Here is a 10,217-nt window from a genome sequence, read left to right as displayed (position 1 = left end):
TGCTACAGATGGATTCTTAATAAGCCCCAGTTGCCTGCCAGGATGCCTTCTGTGAGCTTAGGTGGGGAACAAAAAGGCACTGACCCAGCTCCCAGTATATTTACCTTCCACTGAGCTCTCGCTGTGTGCTGCCTGTGGTCTGTCCCAATGAATATTTACTTTTATATTTCCCTGGCAGGTGCTCCACCCCTGCACCGCAGCTCTAATCCCTACTTTGCTTCTTCTCCTGAAGTTTTAGCCTCTCTCTTCCTACCGCTGTTCTACCCACTCCCCCAAGGCTTCCTCATCCATCCACTGCTCTCCAGCCTTCCCCGAGTCACCCTGCCCTTCATTCTCCACCCTGCCCCTCAACCACCAACCATCCCACAGCCTGCTGAAAAACTGATCAGCAGCCCACCCCAGGACCCTCCAAACAGCTCTGGCTACCAGATGCTGAGTCCTGGAGCACCCAGAGTTGGTGACTGCATACTTGTCCATGCACCTAGTTACCATTTCCACGTTTTGCTTTTGGAAAGCTCAGCACAGGGTGGGAACAAACTAGTGACTCTTATTGGGGGCTAAGTCAACGCACAGCACATACGCATGTGCTTGTCAGAGAGCTGGCCCTCCAAGTACAAGAAGACTCCAGCAATCACTCCTCCAGAGGTAGTGGAAGCAACCAATGAAGACATGCATCCCATAAGTGTTCCACATGCTGCTTGTTTCTTATTTACTGACCATTACATGTGGGAGGGAGGAGAAGGTAAGGGTGGTGCATGAGAAGCAATGAAAAGAATTTTTCTTGCCATTATCTTTGCCTATGAAGCAGGCCCACCACTATTACTCAAAAAGGTAGAACTTTTATTAATGTTCTTTACAGCAAAGGAGTTAAGACTATATACATAAATGCACCATGCTACATCTGTAAGTATATACTCCCAGGATCTCTAGAACAAAAACAGAGATTGATGTATAATTGAATCCCCAGGGTACATGCAACAAAAAATATTTTTTGGAAAAAAAAAATCAAAGAATCAGAGCGAGATACCTGCTGCAACTAGTTTTGAGGGCAGGGGGCTGTTTGCAGTATTATCAAACAGTAGATATGCAAAACTGCACTGTGCAGTTCTTCCATTTGCAAGAGATCAGTACCATGGGTGACAACATAAGCTTGCTTAAAGCATGTTTGCAGGGAAAAGAGCACCCAGTTTTTATAGAAGACATGAGTCAGATTCATGGCTCCCTATCATATCACAGTAACCTTTACAAAATGCATTGTCTGTAAGTTAAGAGTCATCCAGCCGTTTCCTAATACAATTATTTTCTTTCCGAGAGATTTATTTATTTTTACTTGGCAAAATTTTAAGAGAGTTAGAAAAATTAATTCGTTCCCCACTGAGCGTTTCAGAACCAAGTGACAAATCAGAAAACAGATTAGTATATTTCTCACAAGGCCACAAACACTGCAGACTGTCACTGCACCTATTTAGGCTCATTATGCTTAATCTTTTAATTAGCCTAATCCTTATACCACCATTAATTATTTTCAAATCTAGGAATCCAGGAGATTAAGGAGTGGCATTTCTCTTTCAGCTTCTTAGGAGGTATAGGTCTTGGAAGGATAATTACCAAAATAACATATAGGGAACTGATTTTCTTGGAAGAGTGGCCAGATAAATATTGGTTTCACTTAATCCAATTCTGTCTCAGTCAGAGTGGCTCCGCTAAGGAGTGACTGGTATGGGGACCGGATAGAGAGATACACAAAAGAGACAGCCAATATTTAAGTGTATCCTTTTATGCAACTGGTTTAATCTAACCTGCAGTTTTCAATGTACAACGCAAAGACAAGTGGTTACCAGAGAACTCTTTCCATGACTGTCAATGTGACCGAAATCTCCATCTTTAGAGTCAAGGGGAAAATAAAGTATTTCAAGCATGAAAGGTCCATTGTGAGATGCAGACTATGATATTGGAGGGGGGTTGGATGAGTAGCTTCTGGGCAAGAAGAACGTTTTAATAAAAGTCATGACTAGGTTGGGGGTGGGAAACAAACATTCATGGCCTTTGACCTGTCCAGGCGTTATCTTATATAACCCCTGCCTAAAACTGGGGTGCTTAATGGTACAGGAGGTGGAAGCCTAAGGGCATCACAGGTGCTTGAGGGGGAAGGACCCCTACTTGGTTCCATGCAGCTCCCCAGAAGTGGCAACATCCCTCAGCCTGGGATTCCCTCATGCTTCCTCAACCCCAACCACCAGCCCCGCAGCTTCGATTGGCTGAGAACGGCAGCCAGTGAGAGCTGGAGGGGCTACACGTCCCTCTGCCTAGGTGCTGAGGGAAGGGAATGCTACACCACTTCTGAGGAGCGCCTCCCCGAGATGTGTACCACTCAGAGCCCTCACCCTCTTCTCTGCTCAGACTCCCAGCCCTCTCCCACATCCAAACTCCTGCTGCTACAGGGTGAGGTAGGAAGAGGAGGAGGAGGAGGAGGCGGCCACCGGCCACTGCAAAAAGTCACGGTATTCACAGCTTCCATGACACACTCACAGCCTTACACTGAACCCCCAGATGGTGTGGGCATTTTGGGCTGTGCTTTCAGTTCAGGTTTTTAAAGTGCAAAGCCACGGGTCTTTGGGTGAGTGAGCTAAATGCAGCGTGAAAGCTAGCAAAAAATCCGAGAGTGCCTGACAACCTATTACTGATGGCTGACAACTATGGGGCTTTATCACAGATATTCACATGGAAAATAAAACCTGTAACCTCTGATTTTAATACTGTTACCTGCAGTTGTTCTTTCCCTACTAGTATATCAAGATGATGAAATGACAGAAGACAATAGAAGAAATGACATTGTTTTAGAAGCAAAGGGTGAGTAACAGTTGCCTGCACATATAATTGCAATTGGAAGCGCATCTAGGAAAATATTTACAGGCTAACAAGTCTTTGGTGCTAGATAGTCCTTTGCAGAAGACCACAAAGGTCTCCTGAATACTCCTCGATCAGTATATGTCCATCTAAGTCTGTACAGGTTACACTGAAGGATTCCGTACAAAAGTTAACTTCCATAATATATGCAAACTGTAAACGTTACAGAATAAATATATTCAAGAACATCTCATTGCTTAGAGAAAAAGCAAGGTTAAAAAAATGTATTAAATGTCTAAAGCTTTGGTCTAAGCAGTTGTTGGTGCGATAACAGCATCCGTATGACTGGTGAAATCTCCCCTTTCAGAAAATCACTCCGGAACTTCACCCTGAAGGGTTTGCATTCAGTCCTTTTACTTTTAGTGGTGACTCTGTTGCAAATCGTTGGGGAAGAGGAGCTCTTCAGAACCCAAACAGGTCATCTTTCTCGGAGGCATTCGAATCAAGTTTGTCCCAGTCTACAGGCGAGAGGGTTTCTGCGCTCTGGATATCTTGAGCAGTGAGTCCGATGTCCAGAACATGCGGGTTAGTTCTAGACTGAGCAAGTCTGAGAAGAAATATCAACCAATCACCTTTATCCACAAGGAAGGTGTTTATAGCACCTCTATTTGCTGGATCTGTGCTGTTATATGCAGCTTCATACTTCAGCATATCTCCTACAGCTTGTAAAGAAACGCTCCCGCATGGGGGAAAAAGCTAATCTTTGTAGCTCTATGGAGTGTGGCGCCTGCCTCTCTACTGGCTTCTCAGCGTGTCACTCTAAAGACAGTCTGCATTTGTGAGGAGAAGTGCCTTACATCAGGGGTGGGGAACCCTTTCTGGGTTGGTGGCTACTGACCCACAGACAAAAAAAAAAAAAAATCAGTCTAGGGGGAGGGAGGGGACCACATAAGTGATGTGGCCCCTGACTGACACCTCACTCCCCTCACGCTCCAGCAACACAGGTGGGGGGTGGAAAAAGGGGGACCAAAGTTCAGGACTTCCCCTGGCAACAGTAACTCGTTGGGGGGGGGGTCCAGGAAAGGACCAAAAATGAGGGGTTCAGTGTGTGGGAAGAGGCTGTTGAGGAGCAGGAAGGGGGTGTGAGGTCTGGGCAGGAGAGTGCATGAACAGGTTGAGGGTGGATGTGGGTGGGAAGCAGCATGTGGCAGGGTGAGGGGTGCAGGAGCAGAATGGGGATTGGGGTCTTGAGGAGAGGGGGTTGCATGAGGCGCTCTTACCTAGCTCAGGTCCCTGGAGGCACACATGAATCTGTCTTCCCCACCACTGCCAGGCACCACCCCCGCAGCTCCCATTGGCTGACGGGGGGGCAGGGGAGGATCCAGGCAGTACTTCCCTGCACTAACGTTCCCCCAGCTGGAAGGAGGAGGAGGAATGGCAGTGCATACAGCACTTTCTCCCCCAGCCAGGCAGAGCCCGTGGGCCTGGTCTGGCCCCAGCTTATCAGAGTCCAGCTTGGGAGGCTCAGGGCCAGCAGGCAGGAGCTGGGGTTAATGCGCCAGCCTTGTGGGGATGGCAGAGCCCCGAGTCTTATGGGCTGGATCCACACAAGCCACAGACCCTAAGTTCCCCCACCCCTGCTGTACGCCACAGGCCTGGGAAAATGCTGCCTTCTTCCTCACAAACTAGCACTAATTGGTGCATTCTAATGCAGGGACAAAGCAAAGCTGCTTCCCTCACTGAAAGAAACGCCTAAATTTTCAGCATTCCAGGAATACCGGAGCAAGGAGCCAGTACATAATTCACTGCCATCCACAATCAAACAGCTCGGAGCGGCTCTCCTGCTTCTCAGAGCCTACGCTAAAGTTTTACTCTTAAGAAAACCAAAACAAACAGTATTTTTAGGCTGTGGTCAGATTCGAAATGGCAGTGGCAGCCTGCCTGTAGGGTCATTTTTAACAGCCTCAACTCATCCCGAGGCACCATACATATTTATGAAAGTTACGCACCACCTTTTTGTCATTATATTACTATATTCTCTACGTATGAGACTATAACTTGACTGCAAACTCCCCCATGCACAAAGCATATATGGAGTTGCTATAATGGATCTTAACAGATTGCAGCCAGTGTGCCCTTGAATTCCTTCCATCCACAGGCAGAATAAAGTTTATTCTGTGCACCAAGGCTTGTGCAGACGTGCACCACCTATGCAAACCTGCTGCTGGCTGTGGACACTCTGCTAATCAGCTGGGCGGTATCTGAATCTCTCCTGGGTGGCTAGCCAAATGCTCAGTTAACAGGGCACACTGATTGTACCCACAAATTTGACCCCCCCCCGCCCGGCCCCAATTGTCTTTCTAAAAACCACAGAAAAGCCAAAACGAAATCACAGCACAGGGACGCTCTTAAAAGAACGACCCACTATGTAACTGCTGTAGTGGGAATTGTGCATCTATGATCGACTTTAAGGTCCAGTGTAGACCTGGCCTAAAAGAAATATTTAGGCATAAGCTTTTGTGGGTAAAGCCCACTTCATCAGATGCACCATTCGTAAGCTCTAGTTCATCACCTGAGCTTGTCTCCAAGCGGTAGCTGTGTGAGCCTGTAGCATCACAAACAAAAAGCAGGCCTGTGGCACCTTAGGGCATGTCTACGCAGCAAAGTTATTTCACAATTGCAGCTGTTATTCAAAATAACTTTGCTAGCATCTGTACAACGCAACCACTACTGAAGCAGCAATTGGTTTATTTCAAAATAGATGGACCTCATTCTAAAAGGGGTAGTGCCTGTTTCAAAATGGCTATTTTGAAAGTGGGGCTGTATAGACAGGGAATAGAGCTTATTTCGAAATAAGCCATCGTGCATCCACTGGCTCTATTTTGAAATAGGCCGTATTGTGTGTAGATGCGCTATTTCAAAATAGCTGAGGGCTATTTCAAAAAGTATTCCGTGCTTAGAAGCGTTACTTCAAAAGAAGCAATTCTGGAAGATCTCTTTTGGCATAACTGATTTTGAAATAAGGCCACTGTGTAGACATAGCCAAAGAGACAACACATTCATTAGGTCATGAACTTTTGTGGATAAAACCAGATGAGGAAGTGGGTTTTATCCACAAAAGCTCATGACCTAACACAGTGGTTAATTTCTGAAGTGCCATAGGACTTCTTGTTATTTGTAGAGCTGAGTTAGTGAGTCTTACTCATGGACTACATGTTTGCAGTTCCTTTGTAGCAAGGCAGTGTAAATACTGAGTGTTACACTCACATGGGGGAGAAGCAAGAAAGGGGAGCGTCAAAAGCGCAAGATCAAACCAAGATCTCTCCCGCTAGCCTGGGGACGAGCCACTGCCAGCTGAGCTAACAGCTTATCCATTCCCGTCAAAGGAGATGCGGTCGCCATGCTACATTAGGGGAATTAAATTCCCCACTGCACACACCTCGCTTCATCCTTAAAAGGTTAGTCAAATATTTTGACTATCAGCCAGCCTCCAAGTCTATCTTTCAATTAACCCGCTGAAGCACTGGCAGGGCTGCTCCCTGGCTCAGATCACAGGAACTGATTCGATTAGGAGCATTATTAAAACTAGTCGTAGTCAAGTCTCTCGGGCTGGTCCCTAGCGCCATAAACTTGTAAAGAGTTATTAGAATTACCTCGAAAATGCCTCCTCGAGACCATCATCCATTTCCTTTATTAAGAGAGAGAGGAAAAAAAAGAGGTAGTTACTAAGCTAGCGTGCAAGTGGATTTAGAGAGCTGGCTCAACTTTCCTTTGGTGCCGGTACAGAAGCGTCAAGTGCCTAGACTCAGCAACGGAGACTCAGGGGCTGAGCTATACCATGGCAGAGTGTGGGCGTGTGCATGAATGAGGTATACCACGATGCGGGGGCGGGGGGCTGCGCGTGCACATGAATGAGCTAAACCACAACCGGGGGGGGCTGGGGGGCGCTGTGCATGCACATGAATGAGCTATATCACAGCAGGGGGTGTGGGTGTGTGAATAAGCTATAATCACAGGAGAGAGAGAGTATGTATGTGTGAGAGAGAGATACCTCCACAGGAGAGTGGGGGGCAGGGTGTTGTGCAAACAGCAACGACCTAACAGATTGAGCAATGCTGCTCCACCGCACCCTTTTCCACCATCTCTCCTGTTTTTCTCCCCCACCCACCAGCAGTGATTCCCTCCCCAGACCAGTGCTATAGCCAGGCACGGTGCAGTGGACTCACTCCCCCTATTCCCAAGCCTTCCAAACCTTTCCAAGACCGCCTGATGGTTTTCTGTGGCGGATTTTGTTGTAGAAACGAGGCCTTTTCAGTCCTGTACTGCCGCTTTAAAATTTCCCACCCCTGCTTCTTGGTAGAAATTCACCCCTGCAGGGCAGGACAGCTCAGAGCTCTGTACAGCCTCGATCCTTGAAACAAGGCTAATAATCATTGCGCCGTCCCTTGGCACAGGGGTGCGTTTTGCCCTGAGAGTAGCCACTTTGTTCCAAGTTGAGATGCTGAGATTTCGGCATGCGCTTCTCACAAGAGGGGACTTTTGTTCTCTCAAGGCAACACAAAAAGGTTGCTCTGGCTGAAAGCACAGGTTTGCTCTCTGCATGCAGATGCTTTCCCCAGTGCTGGAAATGAAAAGCTGACCTCTCCCTAGATTTCAGGATTGGCTAAGTTAGCTGACTGGTCTCCCCCTTACAAGCTTACAAGGCGCAAAGGGCAGCAGGGAGAGCGGTTCTGTAAAGAGAACAGACTTTGGAACCAGCTCGTCAAGACGCTTTCAGTCAAGGACCTACAGGAGGTCAGTATTGTCTAGCAGCGTTACCTGCACTGCTTACTGGGCTCTTGGAAGATATTTAGCGATAAACTGCAGCTAAATAAACACAGAACACAGAGCCAGGACTGGTGTCTGGAAACAAACTTTATGGGCCCATGGGAAACTCAGCTACAACTATAAGTGGTCATCCAGCTCTCTTCTTTAGAGACTGCCCATGAGCAGTGTTTGAATATTACTGACCTGGGGGCGGGGGCAAGAGGGGGCACTGTTGGTTTTGTTTTAACTGAAAGACTACATGGGAAATGGCCTTTCAATGGACAACTTGTTTAAATCTACAGAGTTTTAAGCTTTGGAGCTCTGAGGATCTTGATGCTATTGACTTATGACAAAGGAGGTTGGCCAAGATGTCACCAGGACCTACTGTCATGTTAAAACTATGGAGATGGCTGGGCGATACTCTAGTTTGACCCGAAGGTCACAAAACTTGGTGTCAGACAAGCCAGCCTCTAGAAGCAAAGCCCCGATTAAAGAGGCACCATCACTGCTCCACAATTCAGTGGATTTTTAAGTGGGAGATAGAGGAAGTAATCTGGAATAATCAGTACAAGATTATTCAGGACTTGACAAGTCAAACAATAGGTTGCGTGGCTCAAGTACTGACGTAAGCCACATCGGCATTCACAGCAGCTACACACTGGTGCCTCTATCTGAAAACTAGACATTGACATATGTGCTGAAACACGTGAAGCAGCCAAGCATCTCAAATATGGGTTTAAGGAACAAGTTTATAAGCTCCTCTGAAAATCCCAGGTCTTAGCAATCAACAGATGCCTAAGAAGCATTCAGACACCCAAATCAGAGCCCAGTTTCCCACTGAAAACAATCTTCGGACACCTTTGAAGATTCTAGCATGGATGGCTGAGCCATGTGGAAGTTCTACACCCAACTTCTAAGGCTTTGGTTAGAGGTGGGCCCAGAATGAAGACAACCCCCACCCCACACCCCTCTTCCAGGGAGGGAGGAGTGACCAACCGAAAAGGAAACTTCTCCCAGCATCCCATTGGTCCCTCTTTTCAGCAGGGACAGCGAGTGCCCCGCATGCGTACCCAGACGACGTTGTTGTTCTCAGACGAGAAGTTTGGACCCAACTCCTCCAAGCGTGTGGCGTTTACGTTGACAGTCAAGGGAGATCTGGCAGCATCTTCAAAGTCTAACAGGTTTCCTGTGGCAACTGCTGTATAGAAAGAGAAAAAAAAAATAAAGGGTTACTTAGAAAAACAGATTATAGAGGGGTTCTCTCCAGCCAGCTTCTATAATGAAGAGTTTCTCCTTCTCTGCCTTCCCGCTCAATAAGAGGAATTGGTCTATCCTTCTGCTGGGCTATGCTACCACCACTTATCTGCTTTAGGTTAGCAGGTAGAATCTCCTCCTCCAACCACTTCTCCCCATGAGGCCAGGATGGTGCTAGGCAGGGCCACCCTTAGGATTTATAAGCCCTACGCAGGACTGTTAAACTGGTGCCCCTATGCCCAATGGCAGTGGGGGGGGGGGGGGAGGGAAAAGTTTTTTTTTTTTTTTTTTTTAAGCGAAATGATTTTATAATCTTCAGTAACACTAATGGAATATTTTTAAAATGAGATTTAAACCAGGAGTGGAGGGGAGCCCAGAGCCTTATGGGCCTGATCCAGGCAAGCCAGGGCCCAAACAGGCCTGTGGGCGCTGTGCGGCCAGGGGAGCAAAATGGCTCCTGGGCACTGCAGGGACGGAGGGTAGTGACATGAAGGTCTTTTCTCCTCCCGCCCGCCCCTGGCCTCTTTTCCTTGCCTCCCAGTTGTTTTTTTTTTTCCCCTCCCCCTCCTCACTTGTGGCCCCAGACTGAATTTTCTGTGGGTCAGTGACCCCCTGACTCAAAAAAGGCCCCTCCCCCACTTTGAACTAAGGTCCTGTAGATCAAGGGTGCACAAAGTGGGGGACATGCCCCCTTGGGGAGACATGAAATTTCAAAAGCAGGGGGCACAGCACGATCAGCTGCCGGGACTCAGGCTCATCCACCTCATTAGAAATGTTGAAATGTTACCATTTGTGTGGGTGTGTTCACATTTCCATACCAATTCATGAAGTTTTTACATTCTACAGCACGGTTTCCCAAACTGGCAGAGGTGAAGAAATTCCGGGGGGTGTGGGCATGTGGTGACCCAGCCCCCGCCCCCATCATTCTCCCTACCCAAAGAAAGAGCCGGCCTTTGCTTCCGGCTCTGAGCCCCTGCCATTGTACTATGAAAAGCAGAGACCTGGTGGAGACCGATGTGGAGCTAGCTGCCTCCTGCAAAGGTGAGTATGTGTGGTTTTGGGGGTGGGGGGGGCAGGAGGAAGGGGTTAGATGTGGGGCTGGTGGTGCCTGGCTTTAGGGGAGGGGAGGGGCTCAGGCAGCTGGCCCCAGTAGTGTGGGACTTGGGTGGCTCAGGCTGGCCAGTGGGCAGCTGGCCCCAGCAGTGCGGGCGGGCAGCTGGTGGGTGGGTGGCTGGCCCTGGCAGCATGGGGCTCAGGAGGGTGGATCAGGAAGCTGGCCCTCTAGAGCTGAGCCAAGCACCAGCAAGGGG

The 10,217-nt window shown here is 48.1% G+C and overlaps 1 protein-coding gene across 3 annotated transcripts in view; it reads right to left on the bottom strand.

The window, feature by feature from the left end:
* Positions 1-830: 830 nt before the first annotated feature.
* Positions 831-10,217, bottom strand: part of LDLRAP1 (low density lipoprotein receptor adaptor protein 1) — a 50,865-nt gene continuing 41,478 nt past the window's right edge. For 2 of the 3 annotated variants that reach the window (XM_074976488.1, XM_074976490.1), the window contains exons 7-9: positions 8,724-8,851; positions 6,501-6,535; positions 831-3,454 (exon numbers count right to left, since the gene is read on the bottom strand). In XM_074976488.1, coding sequence (XP_074832589.1) covers positions 3,310-3,454; positions 6,501-6,535; positions 8,724-8,851 — 308 coding nt within the window. In that variant the 3' untranslated portion in view covers positions 831-3,309. The remainder of the gene's footprint in view (positions 3,455-6,500; positions 6,536-8,723; positions 8,852-10,217) is intronic. The other variant, XM_074976489.1, reaches the window with a different exon arrangement.

This window comes from Carettochelys insculpta, chromosome 24, assembly GCF_033958435.1.
Source record: "Carettochelys insculpta isolate YL-2023 chromosome 24, ASM3395843v1, whole genome shotgun sequence".
NCBI lineage: Eukaryota > Metazoa > Chordata > Testudines > Carettochelyidae > Carettochelys > Carettochelys insculpta.
Note: the sequence above shows the minus strand (reverse complement) of the source record. Positions and strands in the feature narration are given on the sequence as shown.